At 47.1% G+C, this 17,953-nt stretch overlaps 1 protein-coding gene across 1 annotated transcript in view; it reads right to left on the bottom strand.

The window, feature by feature from the left end:
• Nucleotides 1–344: 344 nt before the first annotated feature.
• PTGIS (prostaglandin I2 synthase) overlaps nt 345–17,953 on the bottom strand; it is a 52,192-nt gene continuing 34,583 nt past the window's right edge. Inside the window, exons 7-10 of the mRNA XM_049868925.1 lie at nt 14,101–14,269; nt 12,890–13,071; nt 10,893–11,044; nt 345–7,226 (exon numbers count right to left, since the gene is read on the bottom strand). Coding sequence (XP_049724882.1) covers nt 7,082–7,226; nt 10,893–11,044; nt 12,890–13,071; nt 14,101–14,269 — 648 coding nt within the window. The 3' untranslated portion in view covers nt 345–7,081. The remainder of the gene's footprint in view (nt 7,227–10,892; nt 11,045–12,889; nt 13,072–14,100; nt 14,270–17,953) is intronic.

Genomic DNA, 17,953 nt, shown 5'->3' with positions numbered 1-17,953 from the left:
GGTCTCCCTGCTCCCTGCGCCCCCAACACACAATCACAGTCCATTCTATACACACACACACAGAGCCAGAAGGATCCTGCTGGAATATCAGCCAGCTCATGTTCCTCCTCCGTCAGAAGCCTCCATGGCTCCTAGCCACACTGGCCTCCTTCCTGGTCCTGGAACATGCCAGGACCTCACTGCTTCAGGGCCTTTGCATTTGTCATTCCATCTCTCTGGAACATTTTTCCCTCAGGTACCCACACACTTTGCTCCTCTCACTTCCTTCAGGTCTCTGTTCAAAGGTCACCTTCTAGGGAGGCCTTCCCTGCCCACCGTCTTTTACATTGCATGTCCCCATCTCCCTTCCCTCCTTTATTCTTCTCTGTAGCACTTACCACCGTTCGATATGCTTTGTATGTTACTTCTTTATCTAGTTTATTGCTCTTTCCCCACTAGAATGTCAGCTTCACAAGAACTGGGTTTTTTTTTCATCTATTCTGTTCACTGCTGGATCTCCACGGCCTAGACAGGGCCTGGTGCATGAAAATTGCTCAATATTGAAAATTTTAATACACATAGTGGCTTTGACTCACATACTATACCATTTCCCCATTTAAAGTGCACAATTCATTGGTGTTTAGGGTATTCACAGAGTTGTGCCACCACCACCACAATCAATTTTAGAACATTTTCAACACCCCCAAAAGAAACCTCTTACCCATTATTAGTGACTCCCTAAGTCATCTCCCCCAGCCCCTGGAAAACACTAATTTACTTCCTGTCTCTATAGATTTGCTATTCTGGACATTTTATACCAATGGAATCACATAATATGCGGACTTTTGTGGTTGGCTTCTTCCACTTAGTGTAATGTTTGCAAGGTTCATCCATGTTGTAGCCTGCATCAGGACTTCATTCCTTTTTATTGCTGAATAGTACTCCACTGCGTGGATATACCACATTTTATTTATCTATTCATCACTTGATGGACATTTGGGATATTTCCACTTTAGGGCTATCGAATTTTGACTTTTATATGAGTGGTTGTTAATTCTGATATAGAACCTACCTTTCTATTTGGTTGTTGCTATTGTTGCGTGCTGTTGATTCCAACTCATAGCGACCCTATATGACAGAGAATTGCCTCATAGGGTTTCCTAGGCTGTAATCTTTACAGAAGTGAGCCCTGGTGGCGCAGTGGTTAAAGTGCTTGGCTGCTAACCAAAAGGTCTCCCCATTTCAGGGGAGGGAGATGTGGCAATCTGCTTCTGTAAAAGATGTATAGCTTTAGAGATCCTATGGGGGCAGTTCTACTCTGTCCTATAGTCATTGAGTTGGAATCGACTCAACGACATTGGGTTTGGTTTTGAAATCTTTACGGGAGCAGATCACTGAGTCCTTTCTCCCACAGAGCCAATGAGTGGGTTCAAACCACTGACCTTTTGGTTAGCAGCCCACTGACCTTTTGGTTAGCAGCAACCCCTTAACCATTGTGCCACCAGGGCTCTTTTTTTCTGCTTTAAGGGTATTAAAATATCCTTTCATGTACTGACAGTGAGAGCAAATGACAGATGGATTTCTTAATATCCTTACCTGGTGTCTTAGGCTGGGCTCTTTAGAGAAGCAAAACCAGTGAAGTGTGTGTGTATATATATACACATGGAGAGAGAGAGAGAGAGGTGTTTATCTCAAGGAGATGGCTCACAGCGTTATGGAGCTGGCGAATCCTAAAGTCCATGGGTCAGGTGTCAGCTGGAGGCTTCTCCTGACTCATGTGGTTGCAGGGGCTGATGAGCCCAAAATAGGCAGGTCAGACGCAGGCCGCTGGCTCAAGTCCCAAGGACCAGAGGTCAGATGATGGTGAGCTGGAAACAGGATCCAGAGGAAGCAAGAGAACTGTGCCAGAATATCCATTAATGGTCATTGTTGTTAGGTGCTGTCGAGTCTCTTCCGATTCATAGCGACCCTACGTACAACAGAACGAAAGACTGCCCGGTCCTGCGCCATCCTCACAATTATTGCTATGCTTGAGCCCATTGTTGCAGCCACTGTGTCAATCCATCTCATTAAGGGTCTTCCTCTTTTTTGCTGACCCTCCACTTTACCAAGCATGACGTCCTTCTCCAGGAACTGGTCCCTCCTGATAACGTCCAAGGTACGTGAGAAGAACTCTTTCCATCCTTGCTTCTAAGGAGCATTCTGGCTGTACTTCTTCCAAGATGGATTTGTTCATTCTTCTGGCAGTCCATGGTATGTATATTCAATATTCTTTGCCAACACCATAATTCAAAAATATCAATTCTTTTTCGGTTTTCCTTACTCATTGTCCAGCTTTGTTAATGGTACAAGGGTATGAAAGGCCAAAATCATGGGGCTGCGGACCTCTAATACCCAGGATATAAAGTCAATGGCTCAGGGAGGCCAAATGCTGTCCTCTGGCCCTGCCGTGTGGCTTAGACTATGACCAGTAAACTGAAGCATGTAATGCCTCACTTCTCAAGCTGAGGAACGCACCCTACAGCAGCACACACTTGTCTTCTTGGAGAAAGTACATTTCCCAGCCTCCTATGCAGCAAGGAGTGCCATGTAGCTAAGCTCTGACCAATGGGATGGAAGCAGAGTGAGCTGTTCCCTTCCTTGCCCCTTCTTCCTTCCTGCTGCCTGGAATGTGGACAAAATGGCTGGAATTCAAGCAACCCTACTGGACCCTGAGGTGGAAACTACAGGTTATGGGTGGTGGAGGAACCACAAGGAAGGGGCCTGATTATGAAGATGTCACATTGTCTCTGGTCTCCTATATCCGTATGAGAAAGAAACATCTGCTGTGCTTAAGTCACTGTTTGTTTGAGATGTCTGTCACTTCATGTCCAGTGTGTGCCTCTATGTCCCCCCTCACGGATGAGGAAACTGATATGAAGGACATTTGCCCCAGGGCATTATTTATACTCAAAGATTTGAGAAAAAAACCAATTCTCCCTATTTTATTTTTCCCAGTGTTAATTTAATCCATGGAATCCCTTCTTTTTTATTTTAAAATGGATTCACACATCATGATAAAGGATGGAGAATGTCTCAGAGATCTTTTCTGCTGGCCTTACTTTGGGTTCAGACCTCTCCTTCTCCAAAGTCCTCTATAGGCACCCAGTAACCCCTCTGCCATCAGGACAATCATTGACGGAAGGATCCAGAACACAGTCTCAAGAGGCAGAGAGGGCTGCACCTGAATCCCACCGTTACCACTGATCAGCCACGTGACCTTGGACAAGCCACTTTACCTCTCTGACCCTCGGTTTCTTCCTCTAAAAAAAAATGGGGATAATAATATATTCCTCAGAGAGTGGCTGGAAGGTAGCAGGTGCTCTGCTCTTCTCTGTCCCCCTCTCTTCCCATTCCGGACACAAGCAAGTCTCTCCATCTAAATCACACTCAGAGGCAGTTCCACAAACAAGGATGCTTTAATATATTTCAGCACATTGCCACTCAGCAATGTTACATAAAATAGAACTCTTTATTAAAACAGCAAGGTGTAGCAATCACTCAGGGAACACTGTGTTTGTGAAAAATAACATCAAAACCAATGACTTTGGGCAAGACATTCCACCGCTCTGAGCCTGTTTCTGAGTGCGGAGAGGGTGAGGCCAGACATCATGGGCTCCCCGTGGGCAGGGGACCCCCAATGGTAGGAGATGACCCTGGGTGGCTCACAGACCAAGTAGAGCGGGTGGCTGACTGACCTGTGAGCCACTTACTCCTTTTCTGGCCCATTCCACCCCTCTGATGGCTGAGGAGGAAAGTCTCTGAGTGGTGCTGGTATGGCTTCAGTGCAGTGCTTACACTTGCTGATCTCACTTGTAACAGAGCAGAGAGAGGCTGAGGCTCTGAGCCTTGGCTGCACCAGCATGGAGCCCCCTCCCCAGCACGTTTATTTCTCACAGTCACTTTCTATTTCTGGCGTGAGTGATACATGTTATCCCTTACCAGCAGTGGTGGAAAAAAAGTTCCCTTTTTAAAGAAATTTATTTTAAGTTTAAAAAGTGAGTCTGTTTAAAGGGAAATATTTGGTAAACAACAATACAAAACATAGCAAAAATAATGAGAATGGAAAGGAAATACTTCATAAGGTCAACCTCAGAGTATTTCTAGCAGATGTCCAGCAATTCTGGGCCTCTAAAGCAAGGTATGAAGGACAATGACGTCCAGGTACCTTCCTCACTAACCTGTCATCTCTGCCCCTTTTCTCCTTAGCTTATGATAAAAGCAAGAGAGCAGGAGAAGAGAGGCAGAGGGAGGGAGGGGAAGAAAGAGAGGGAAGGAAGAAGGGAGGCAGGGAGGGAGGAAGGAAAGAGAGAAAAAGAAAAGAAAAAGAAAGATTAAAACAAGGAGGGTTTAGATCCTTGTCTCCCAAACTGTACATCAATATCTTGGGTACCACGTCTTCCTAATGATACGGCTCTGAGGAGACTCACCTTTAAAGGGCACTGAGCCCTCTTTTGAATGCAGATGAAAATCTCATTTCAGTGAGAGCCCAGCCCTGATTTGAAAGGTGAAAGTTCACGAAGAGCTCTTCCCAGCTCGCCAGGGTTGCAGCCCTGCAGACACATCTTCCTGCAGTGATTTCCCCACCCTTCTTCCTTCCTTTCTGAGCCAGAGATGAGGCAGTGGAGGGTTGCCATGGAAATCGGCTCCAGCCTCCCACACAAGGCTGCCAGTCCTGATTTCCTGCAGAGTTAAGAAGCAGGCGGCGGCAGCGGGGGTCACCCAGGCGTGAAGATGGGTTTCCCTGGGGATATCCCGCCTCCTGCCAATCACAGTGTCAGTCTGGGAATCCTGAGGGTGCCTGGAGGCTGGGGCCAGGGAAGGCCCTAAGCCCTGGCGCTGCTCCCAGAAGAGACTAGCCTCTGGATCGTTTGGAGGTCTGTCCTTGCCTGTCAGCTAAAGCTAGAGGGACCTAGTTGTGCGTCTGTCTCATGCAATGCATGCATGCATGGGTGCCTCTGGCTGCATCAGCTCTCCAGGGCCAAACTGAACTGCCCAACTGCCACCCCCTTGAGCCCAAGGAACAAAGAGCTGTCCCTTTAGTATTTGCTTCTGGGGCAATAAGTCTGCCTACCGAGTTCTACCAGCTATGAGCTGCGTGACCCCAGGCAAGTCACTTCACCTGTTTCCTCATCTGGAAAGCAGGCCTCATCATCTTCTCTTAAGATGCTTAAGAAGTAGAGATACAAGGCCTACTGTGCCTGCCACAGGCATTTAGGTGGCACGCAATAAACAAAACCCATAGCCGTCGAGTCGATTCTGCCTCATAGTGACCCTGTAGGTCAGAGTAGAACACCCCTATAGAGTATCCAAGCAGCGCCTCGTGGATATGAACTGCCGACCTTTTGGTAAACAGCCGTAGCACTTAACCGCTATGTCACCAGGGTTTCCCACAATCAACAGGAACTAATATTAATAATGCTATTCACCATCATAATAAAGGTTTCCAGGCCATCTTTCTTCTTCCTTTGCTTTTTTCCCTAAAGCTGAAGCAAGGACAAGTTCTCATCTCTGGGCACACCCAGAATGGGATGGGCAATTGCTCTGAGGACCAGGTCGCTGGTTCTCACTCATTAACATCACTTCTCAGAACTAGAACCAGAGCCTCAAATCAAATGCCTCTAAGGGCAAGGAGGTACTTTAAATGGAGAAGCCAACCAAGTCCAAAGCCTGGTAAAGCAGAGGGCACAGGCCCGATCAAAGCAGACAGCTGCTACTCAGCTCTGGCCGAACAGTGCCATTGGGATGAGGGCCCAGTGTGGCTAGATCTCCCAAGTTTTCAAGAGAAGCTGGGCATTCTGAATCAACTCTCCTAGAGACTAAATGTATTTTTTTTTTAAGTGTAGGCCAAACAAGTCATCTGTGCAGGCTGATCTGGCCCAACAGGTAGAGCTGCTGAGGCAGAAGGCGAGAAACCAACACGTCCTCCTTCCTTGACTTGACCAGTCTCAGGACCCCTGCCTGGTTCCTTCCAAACATCCCTCAGGGTTGTGTCTTCCGCAGTTTCCCTATCTGAGATAAAGCACTGGAAAAGCCCATCCCATCTTGAACATGCAAGCGGTGCTGGTTCAGTGGTAGAATTCTCGCCTTCCATGCAGAAGACCCTGGTTCAATTCCCAGCTGATGCACCTCAAAGGCAGCCATTATCCATCTGTCAGTGGAGGCTTTCATATTGCTATGATCCTGAGTAGGTTTCAGACTAAGACAGACCAAGAAGAAAGGCCTGGCAATCTACTTCTGAAAGATCAGCCAAAGAGAACTCAATGGATCACAACAGTCCGGTCTTGTTATGCATTGGGTCACCATAAATCGGGCGCCAACTCGACAGCAGCTCACAACGACAACATCTTGAGCCCCTAACTCCAGAACAGAGAGTGCTACTCCTGGGACACCCTTGTCCCGAGGGTGTCCACGTTCTGCACCCAGGATGCAACAGCCCCTGGAAAATCCTCCTGCATTTTCTCAAGCATCAGTCTGAATGGAGAGGCAAGGGCAGTGCCCAGCGGATGCAGCCTCCAGGCAAGCAGATACTCTAAGGGGACTCCTTTGGCTTTAGCTCTTTTAATAATAATTTGGGAGTGGAAATGATTTCAAGGGACACACTGCTAGGTCCCAACTGGTGTTTTATGGACAGTATCTATTCTGATTGGCTGAGGTCTAGGCCACACCAGTTGTTAAGTACTTGGAAGGTCACCCTCTGGGAGCTGAGGGCACAGCAGGGAGGACTCCTAGCTCCACCTTGTCTGTAACTAGCTTTTGTGGCCATCCGAAGATGAGAGCAGCGAGGTTTGCTGGGAGCAGAAAGAGCCTGATGTTGGAACTAAAACTCAACAGCAGAAAATCCACAGAGCTTTCCATGTCTTCTCTTTCTTTGCCTTTTCTCAGTTCCCCTCTTTCCCCTCCCCTGGACATAGCCTAACAAAAAAAAGCAGGCCTGTGATAATGCTGGCACTGTCAGGTGTTCACAGCTCTGCACCCAGGCAAAATGCGGTCACAGAAAGTTGGCAGGGTGGGTGCAGGCTGGGTGGAAGCGAGCGCACAGAGGCCCTATCTATTCTGGACCTCATGGCCGAAAGCGGTACCGGATGGGCACGTCGTGTTCCGGCTGCATCAGACCGAAGCCATATCTGCTGAGGTCAAACTCAGGGATCTCCACATCTGGATTGGTCAGCTCCAGGTCAAAGTGCACCAACATCAGGAACACAAATCTGCAGAGAGATGGCATTGACGGTGTCAAAGGGAGGGACAGGTTGGGGGCTGACCAGGAATAAGGCAGGAAAGCTGTGCTTTCTTCTGGAGTCTGACTCCAACTTGCACTTTGGAGAAAGCAGGAGAGTGAGAAAGGACTCTCCCCAGATCCCAGGTCCCCTGTGGAGAGACAGGCCCTTGGACTATCAGGCTCCTGGGCTCTGAGCAGAAGTGACCCGTGTCAATTCCAGGCCAAAGCAATGAAGATCTAGTGTGTGACTCTCAGTGGTCCCTGGTTTGCACTCGACTATGCCAAGAAATTTAGAAGACAGCTACCTGGCCAACCGACTGGAAGAGATCCATATTTGTACCCATTCCAAAGAAAGGTGATCCAACAGAATGCGGCAATTATCAAACAATAACATCAATAACACACACAGACAAGTAAAATTTTGCTGACGATCATTCAAAAGTGGTTGCAGCAGTACATCGACAGGGAACTGTCAGAAATTGAAGCTGGATTCAGAAGAAGACATGGAACAAGGAATATCATTGATGATGTCAGATGGATCCTGGCTGAAAGTAGAGAATACCAGAAAGATGTTTACCTGTGTTTTATTGACTACGCAAAGGCATTCAACTGTGTGGATTTTAACAAATTACAGATAACATTGTGAAAAATGGCAATTCCAGAACACTTAATTGTGTTCATGCAGAACCTGTACATAGACCAAGAGGTAGTCGTTAGAACAGAACAAGGGGATATTGTGTGGTTTAAGGTCAGGAAAGGTGTGCGTCAGGGTTGTATCTTTTCACCATACTTATTCAATCTGTATGCTGAACGAATAATCCGAGAAGCTGGACTATGTGAAGAAGAACATGGCATCAGGCTTGGAGGAAGACTCATTAACAACCTGCGTTACACAGATGACACAACCTTGCTTGATGAAAGTGAAGAGGACTTGAAGCACTTACTGATGAAAATCAAAGACTACAGCCTTCAGTATGGACTGCACCTCAACATAAAGAAAACAGAAATCCTCACAACTGGACCAACAAGCAACATCATGATAAACAGAAAAAAGATTGAAGTTGTCAAGGCTTTAATTTTACTTGGATCCACAATCAACGCCCATGGAAGCAGTAGTCAAGGAATCAGACAATATATTGCCTTGGGCAAATCTGCTGCAAAAGACCTTTTTCAAGTGTTGAAAAACATAGATGTCACTTTGAGGACTAAGGTATGCCTGACCTAAGCTGTGGTATTTTCAATCGCCTCGTCTGCATGCAAAAGCTGGACAATGAATAAGGAAGACTGAAGAATTGATGCCTTTGAATGATGAAGCTGGTGAAGAATATTGGATATACCACAGACTGCCAGAAGACTGAACAGGCCTGTGTTGGAGGAAGTACAGCCAGGATGCTCCTCAGAAGCGAGAATGACGAGACTTCATCTCAGGTACTTTGGACATGTTATCAGGAGGGACCAGTTCCTGGAGAAGAGCACCATGCTTGGTAAAGTAGCGGGTCAGTGAAAAAGAGGAAGACCCTCAATGAGATGGATTGACACAGTGGCTGCAACAATGGGCTCAAGCACAGCAACGATTGTGAGGATGGCGCAGGACCAGGCAGTGTTTTGTTCTGTTGTACGTAGGGATGCTATGAGTCGGAACCGACTTAACGGCACCTAACAACATTAACTTAAAGGTTGGCAGTGTAAACCCACCCAGCGGTGCCGTGGAAGGAAGGCCTGGTGATCTGCTTTTGTAAAGATTACAGCCAAGAAAACTGTATGCAGCAGTTGTACTCTGTAACACACAAGGTTGCATGAGTCGGAATCAACTCAATGGCAACGAGTTCGGTTTTGTGATTTTGGAGGGACTCCATTTTTTTTTTTTTTTCCATAGCTTTCTCCTCTCACGCCATGGCAACTACGGAAGCCTCGTGTAGAGACAGAACCAAACGATGGAAACAGCTGGCCCTGATTCACTGCGTGGAAGAGAGTCCCCTAAACGCAGAGCCAACTCTGTGTGAGTAAGAAATAAGTCTCTGCTGTTCTAAGCCCCCGAGACATGGAAATTGTTTGTACAGCAGCCTAGCCTAGCTTATCCTGATTAATACAGCCACTCTTCCTGACTCCTCCTGCCCACACATGTCCCTCCTTTTCCCAAAACTCCTGGAGCCCTTCCTGTCTGTCTTGACCAGGGCTGCTGCTCACCCATAAAGTGCCTTTGTGAAATTAGAAACAGGCCCCTCTCCCTCAAGATGTTTCCCTGACATTTGAGGGAAAATTGTCATAATCTACCAATTTTGCAAGAAGACGCACTCTTTACTGCCATCTTCTGGGAAGTGGTCACAATAAGTATACAAGGCTACCTTGTCTATAGGGTGCCCTGGTGGCACACCAGTTAAGCGCTGGGCTGCTAACTGAAAGGTTGTCGGTTTGAACCTACCCAGAGGCTCCCCAGGAGAAAGATCTGGCGATCTACTTCCATAAAGACTACAGCCAAGAAAACCCTATGGGGCAGTTCTACCCTGTCACGGGGTCACTCAGAGTCAGAATAGACTCAGTGGCACCCAATAACAACAACAATTCTGACTATCATGTAACCAGTACCCCCTTAAATGTGGTGTCAGCCCTGCCTGGTGTTAACTGGTTCCTGGATACCTGCTTTATCTTACTACTGCCTGTGGTTAGTAAGGATCAGGACTGGATTTTTTTCCACTCTATGTCCCACTACTAGCCTCCCACCATCACCCAGGTGCCTAATACAAGTCTAAGAATACAGCAGGATTCATTAGTCTTACCAAATGAGCGAGGAAGAGGGAAGACGAGGTTAGGGGAGCAGGGCGGGGCGGTGCCACTAAGGAGTGAGTGTGTGACCCCTCGTCAAGTTCCTTTCTCTCTCTGGGTCTGGTCAAGGGAGAAAGGTTAGCATGGATCCCTAGAGATGAATTTATATGGGCGGGGAGGTTCTGACCCCACACCTGAGTTTGAATCCTGGCACCCTCACTTACGAGGTGCATGACCACAGCAAATGATATGACCTCGTGAGACACAGTTTAGACTGATACGGACCTAGCAGGGTCACCATGACAATGAAGTGAGATAAAAACAACACAATAAGCTAATTTATCCAAACACACACTATGCACCAGACACTGCGCTAAGCATTCAGCGTTGATTATTGCTCTCATCCTGTCCGAAAACCTTATGCGGTAGAAGCTACAGTCTATTCCACCGTGTAGCCCTTCAAATAGCCAGCGGGCACAATCCAGCTGGGGCAGCTCCCACAGAGGCTCTGAGCGCTCCGCAGCAGCTGCAGATATGGACAGCCACAGTCGGCTGGACAGAATGTCCAGTGTCGGGTATTCTGGGCTTTGGTATTTGGACACCAGGCTTGGAGAGAACTGGTTGCCAGATCTGGTTATTTCAGAAGAAGTCAGAACTCTGGCTTTTTACCTGATTCTTCTGATTTTGAAAAGTTAACATGCGTTTTTTTAACATCGTGTGGGTCAAGTTAAATAGATTTGTGGGCAGGAAATGGCTCGCAGGCTGTCTGTGGGGGCCTCCCCTCTAAGCCATTGCCCTGGCAGAGCCCCGAGTTCTCAGGAGAGGAAGCATGGGCCAAACAGATGGAGCAGCAGCTTCCCTCCCCTAGTCCCACCCTGCCACCCATGCTCACTGTTTGATGCTGTTGATGGCATAACTCCTCCCGAGGCACTGGTTGTGGCCCGCGCCCCACGGCATGTTGTAATTCTTCAGCCGTTTCCCATCCTTGTAGAAGTCTTTCTTCTCTGATCCGTCAGCGTTCAGGAATCGGTCGTACTTAAATTTCTGAAACGGAAAGAAGGTCTATTTCTGACATCTACCCCCATAATAAGCATGCACAAAGAAACATCTCTGAGGAGGTTCATTACGGTCTTGTTTGTAAGAGGGAAAAACTGGAAGTCATGTAAATGTCAATTGATAGAGGCTTGGTTAAAAAATTACAGCAGTCATTTAAAAGAGTGAGGTTGGTCTGAGGCTGGTTGTTGAGTGAAAAAGAGCAAGTTTCATAATAGTATGTATTATATGATCCTATACACACACCAGGAGCCTTGATGATACAGTGGTTAAGAGCTAGCCTGCTAATTAAAAAGTCAGCAGTTCAAATCCACCAGACGTTCCTCAGAACCTATGGGCAGCTCTACTCTATCCTGTAGGGTCGCTATGAATCGGAATTGACTCAATGACAACAGGTTTTGTTTGTTTGATTTTTGTTATACACACACCTAGAGGCCTGGTGGTGCAGTGGTTAAGAGCTCGGCTGCTAACCAAAAGGTCAGCAGTTGGAATCCAGCAGCTGCTCCTTGGAAACCCTATGGGGCAGTTCTACTCTGTCCTATAGGGTCACTATGAGTCAGAATTGACTCGACGGCAATGGGTATGCACAGTATGAATACACCTATCTACTTATGTGTGTGTGAGTGTGTTGTGCATACATTTGTAAAGGTATAAAAATAATTTAAAGGACATGTTACAAACTACTGTAAGAACTTTGGAACTGCAGAGCGAGGGAATAATTATTTTTTCACTTTTTAAATACATTGTTGTTGTTAAGTATTGTCGAGCTGCTTCTGACTCATAGTGGCCCCATGTACAACAGAACAAAACACTGCCAGTCTTTTGCCATCCTCACAATCATTGCTATGTTTGAGCCCACAGTTGCAGCCTCAACAATATACATTAATATATTTGTATATATTATACAAAAATATACATTTCTATTTTACGGCAAGTATATATTTTTATATATTACTTTTTTAATTTAAATTATTTTTGTAATTAATAAAAAAGAAATTAAAATTATTTTCAAAAAGAGAATGCCAATTTCCTTTGTTTACGCTGTACGGTAGACAGGGCTTGGCACAGAGTAGGTGCTGAATAAAAATTGGGTGGAAGGATAGGCAGATGGAGCAGTAGATAGATAATTGGATGGAAAAGTGAGTGGGTGGGTGGGTGGGTGGGTGGATGGGTGGGTGGATGGATGGGTGGGTGGATGGATGGGTGGATGGGTGGGTGGATGGATGGATGGACGGATGGGTGGATGGATAGATGGATGGGTAGACGGGTGGATGAATGGATGAGTGGATGGGTAGGTGGCTGAGTGGGCAGATGGATCGATAGATGGACGAATGGGTGGATAGATGGATGGGTGGGTAGATGGGTTGGTGGATGGATAAACAGATGAGCAGATGGATGGGTAAGTGGGTGGAGAGGTGGATGGGTGAGTGCATAGCACAGGGCCTGGCGGTAAGCACTCAAATATATTATCAATTGTGTAAGTGTGCCACATCTTAAAACCCAGGCAGAGGTAGTGTTGAGAAGCTCAGATGGTAACATTCTGGGAAAAAAAAGACAATCACTCAGTAATAACATTCACAGATCACTTACAGAGCACTCAGAGTGTGCCAGGCACTGGGAAGGCCTTTTTTTATATGATTTCATTGAATTGTCATGACAACAGAGGCATATGCTATTACGGCACCCATTTCACAGGTAAGGAAACAGAGGCACAGAGAGGTGAAGCAACTTGTGCAAGGTCACAGAGTGAACAAAAAGCAGAGGCCAGCTGCCACTCAGATCTGGCTGATCCGAATGCCACAGATTTTCCCAGGGAAAAGGTGCCCTGACATTTACCTCTGGGTCTGTGTAGATTTCTGAGTCCCTCTGGGGACTCAGGAAGGGGAAGAGGAGGAGGCGGTCACCACGTCGCAGGGAGAATTCCCGCCCATCTGCCATGGGTATGGCCATGTCCACCACGACCTCTCGTGTGATGAAGGGTGCGGCCGTGAGCCGGAGGCTCTCACTCAGCACACTGTCTGCATGGGTGCAGGTGCAAGGAAAGGTCAGTAGGCTACCCACTCATTCGTTCAAATGCCGTCCCCAACCCTCATCTTACAGAGGAAGGTGTAGAGGCTCTGAGATGGTGTGTGACTTGCCCGTGGTCACACAGCAAAGTTGAAAAAGTCCAAACGATGAGATGTGATCACTATGGCCCCTCAGAGACCTTGGATATAAGAGGATTCCAGTTCTGATCCCAAGAGACGTTGTGGGGGAAGGCAGGAGCCAGGGAGCTATCAGAGAGGGCTTAGAAGAGGATGGGGCTGTCAATATCGGCTGTTTCCATCTGCCCACCATTCAGTCCCCCTTCCTGGAAACGACCCTTTGGTTTTCCTCTGGGGACCACCCTGCCCCCCCCTCAGGGGTTTGGCCACTGTTAATTCAACTCCCAACTCCTGTAACTGGGCTGTGATTAGACAAGCATAGCATCCCGATCCTCTGGGCCCCATGGCTGGTTCAAGATGGGGATAGAATCCAAACAGAGTCAGTGAGGCACATTCCTGGGACTTTTGGTAGAAATGTTGCAAGAGCTGCAAGAAAGACAAATCCTCACAGAGCTGAAAGCATGTCAGCCTAGAGCTACTGGCAGCCATCCTGGCAGCCTAACACCTAGAGCCAACACAGTGGAAAATGAGACTGAGAGATGGAGAGAGACTGAGTCCTGATGACGTTGTTCAAGCACTTGGATCCGTCTGTGCCTGAAGTCAGATACCACTCGACTTTTGGTACGTGCCCCAAATAAACTCCCTTGTCTGCTTAAGCCAGTTGAAGTTAGGTTTTCTGTCACTTGCAACCAAAATGTCCCACTGAAACCATGAGTCTTGGCCAAGCAGCTGAGACTGGGGCATGGAGATGTCAGGTCTAAGAAGATAGGAGGCCCAGGAAGGCCCTAGGTCAGAGGGCACAGATAGACGCTGGAGGATGGGAGCCATGCTGGGGAGGGCTTTGGGGGCCAGGCCATGAGGACTCAGTCTCTGGGGCCACCTTGAAGGGTCTGGCCATCTCACCGAGCACAGACATGCTGTCTAAAACCTTCTGTGGAAGGGTGGTCATCTGTGAGACAGGCTCCTCCACCTGACAGAGGGCACGCTCGAGCTCTCCACGGACAGCAGTCAGGGCCTCGGGATGCTTGAGGAGGAAAAGCAGAAGCCAGAAGGCAGCGGGACCCATATTTCCCTGCAACGAGAAGGAACCCCTGTTACATTACCAAGACGTCAGCCCTGGATCGTGAGCCACCTGGGCTACGTCATGGCCAAGGCACAAGGGTCAGGAAGCCTGGGTTCCCATGCTGGTCAAACATCTAGTGATGATCAATATCTACTCTCAGCCTCAGGACATGGCCAAAATCTGCTCTGTGTCCTTGGCCTAGCCCAATGACCTTGAGTAATATCACTGATTCTGAGGTCACATAATTTTCATAATAAATCAACAAAAAAGAAAACGTCTGTAATAGGAATAAGGCATGACCAAACGAAAACCAAACCCATTACCATCAAGTCGATTTTGTCTCATAGCAACCCTGTAGGACAGAGCAGAATTGCCCCACAGGGTTTCCAAGGAGTGCCTGGTGGATTTGAACTGCCAACCTCTTGGTTAGCAACCGTAGCACTTAACCACTATGCCACCAGGTTTTCCAAATTCTATATCGTTATAAACAAAATAGAGGAGCCCTGGTGGCGTAGTGGTTAAGAGCTATGGCTGCTAACAAAAAGGTCAGCAGTTCAAATCCACCAGGAGCTCCTTGGAAACCCTGTGGGGCAGTTCTATTCTGTCCTGTAGGGTCACTATGGGTCGGAATCAATGGGTAACAGGCTTATTAATAAAAGTATAATTGGGGGAAAAATTATTGTTAATATCCCAGGATGGCTGTATCCTTGGCCCCAATTCTTCACCATTCTATGTATCCATGCCCCTTACCACGTGACTTTGCCGTTCCTCCCATTAAAGAGGCACAGTGTACTTCCCCCGCCCCTTGACAGTGGGCTCAGCCATGTGACTTGCTTTAGCCAACAGAATGAGATGGAGTTGATACAAGGGCAATTCTATGCTGAGGCCTTAAGAGCCCTTGTGTGTTTCCACTTGGGCACTTCTGCCATTAAAATGGGAAAGACATGCCCAGCCAGTCCACTGGCCCCAAGAGGAGGATGAGAGACACAGAAAGCAGAGCTGAGCAGCCCAGCTGAGCCCCGTCTAGATCAGCTGATTTCCAGCCAACCCACAAATGTGTGAGCTAAATAAATGCTAAGTCGTGTAGTATTGATTTTTTCTGTGGTTGTTACACAATAGTTAATTGTTACAATACCTAAATATTTGTTTTCAAATATAGTTAATCATTTTCAAGGTCATTTTAGATGCAAAATTCCCTTACATGCCTCATATGCTAAAATTCTATCAATCATTTGAAGAATAAGTTGTGTGTGTGAATATGTGTGTATGTACAAAGCAAAACATGGCAATAATCAAGGACGACTGTGAAGGCTGTTAATTCCTTGAACAAAAAATATTTAATACTTTTCAATAGGAAAATAATTAGGAGAAAATGGATGGAATTTCTTTCTCCAAGCCTTCAGCCTTAGCTGAACATTAACACTCAGCATCTGGCCAAAATGTGTACATGGTGCCCTTGAATGAGCTCCAGACATGGGTGGTGTCTTAGTGTCTTTGTTGTTAGCTGCCGACGGATCTGTGTCCTAGAGCTGCCATAACAAAATACCTCAAAATGGCTGACTTTAAAGAACTGAAATTTTCTCACAGTTCTGGAGACTGGAAGTCCAAATGTAGGACTATACTCTCTCTCTGTCAACTCTAGGAAACAATCCTTTCTGTCTCTTTCAGCTTCTGTAGCCCTGGGCATTTCTTGGCATTCCTTGGCCTACAGATGGATGGATGCTCACATGGTGTCTTTCACGTATGTGTTAACTCTCTCTCTCCAAGTCTGTTCTGCCCTTTCATAAGACACCACTCAGAAGGGATGAGGAGTAGGCCCCACCTACTCTGGTATGACTTAACTGATAACGTCTGCAAAGGAAGACCCTACCTCCCCAAACAAGGTCACACTCACAGGTACAGGTGTTAGGACTTCATATCTTTTGGGTGAGATGCAATTCAATCCATAACAGGTGGAATACCAATTAACCTCAGTTTGAGAGAAAATTTTTGTCTACCATAATAATGGAATACTAAACAGTCATTAAATGTCATGGTGACCCAGTAATTCCATTGCAGACATACTCTCATGTGGGTAAAGGAACATTCACACAAGGGCGTTTATTGCAGTGCTGGAGGAACAGCAAAGACTGGAAACAGCCTCAATGTCTACCAATAGGCTAATCAATAAAATCAATGATGATTCATCCACAAGCTAATGGATTCAGGCAGTCGTTAAAAAAAAAGCTGGCTATGGGAAAATTGGCATAACCAAGGATAATGTTACACAGCTTGACTGTTGTAACTGATATCACTAAGCTGTACAACAGTGGAAAAAAGGGGGGGGGGGCAAAATGACAATGTTATATTAATTTTACAACAAAAACAGCAAGAAAAAAAAGGCTGTAGCTGTTGATCACTACTTACGTACAAATAAACACTTCATGGGATTAGTTTTCTTGGTTTAAAGGTTTAACGTCATGGTTTCATGGGCCTGCCCAATAAATTGGCCTAATACTGCTTTAAGAGCTTCTGTTCTACCTCCTAGTTTAGCATGCAGTGCCTGGGGTCTTAAAAACCTGCAGCCATCCAAGATACAACAATTGGTCTCTATTCACCTGGAACAACAGAGGAAGAAGGAGACCAGGAATCTGCGAAGTAAAGGGTCTGCAGGTCTGACTGCTCCCGGGTTTTAGAACAAACGGAGGAGGGAACTCAGGTCCTCTCTGAGATTTTCTCTAGTACCTCAGGCCCAGCCAAGACAGCAAGGTCAATCGCTGTCCATCACGTAAACAGCCAAGGGGACATGGGCAATAAATGATTCATTGCTGGGTTAACTCAGCGCCGAGCCACTTTATTCTTGCCTGGAGGGTCAGATGGGGGTCACTACTCATTAATTACAAAGCTAGAGTGGAACCCGTGGGCGCCTGGTTAGCTCTGCTTTAGAGAAGAAGCTGTGGCCAGTTAAGGAGAGGACAAAGATCGCCTTCTGTGGTGTATGAGTGTACATATGTGTGCACACATATGTGTGTAAGATCACACAGCCATCTGAGATCCTGAATTAGCTGTCCTGGAAGTGAAGATTTTTCTCCTATGGGGCCTTGCCTCAGTTTACCGAGGACATTTCTGGTCTAACCTCATTCCCTTCTACTGCAGCCCAAATCCATCCTCCCTTCTACTTTAGTGATAGGAGCTGACCTCTGGGGGCAGTCGCTGGGTTAGACTCCATGAGTCCCTGGCATCACCTTGTTGCCTCCTCACTGCACTGAGGCTGCCCAGTCAGTCAGTAGGGATGGGGGAAGCCTGTAGCTTCACCTGCCCGCTATCCATGCCCTCTCCTTTGGGTAGCAGCATCCCTTTTTCCTTCAGAGAACTATTTCCACTTAGCTTGTAGTCAATGTGGATCGTATGGGGGTTGATCCACCCCCTCATGTGGACATGTGACTCAGCCTGGCCACTCAATCAGTGATCCACTCAGAGGGGACACATGACAGAAGACTGGCTAATCGGTCCCAGTTATCTACTCAGCAACTGGCAGGGCTGGTCACTCCCGGCTCCCCAAACGCTTTTGGAGCGGGCCTCTGAGGTGTCGTCCCACCCAGTTCTCCTCCCACCGCCCAGGCTGCCCGACTCAGTCTCCTCTCCCGGCTTCTCCTCATCTTCCTGACCCTAATAACTGGACATCTGAGGCCCAGGGCTTGGTCCCCTTCTCCA

This window comes from Elephas maximus, chromosome 25, assembly GCF_024166365.1.
Source record: "Elephas maximus indicus isolate mEleMax1 chromosome 25, mEleMax1 primary haplotype, whole genome shotgun sequence".
Taxonomy (NCBI): Eukaryota; Metazoa; Chordata; class Mammalia; order Proboscidea; family Elephantidae; genus Elephas; species Elephas maximus.
The sequence above is the reverse complement of the archived record's forward strand: the minus strand, read 5'-3'. Positions and strand labels throughout refer to the sequence as shown.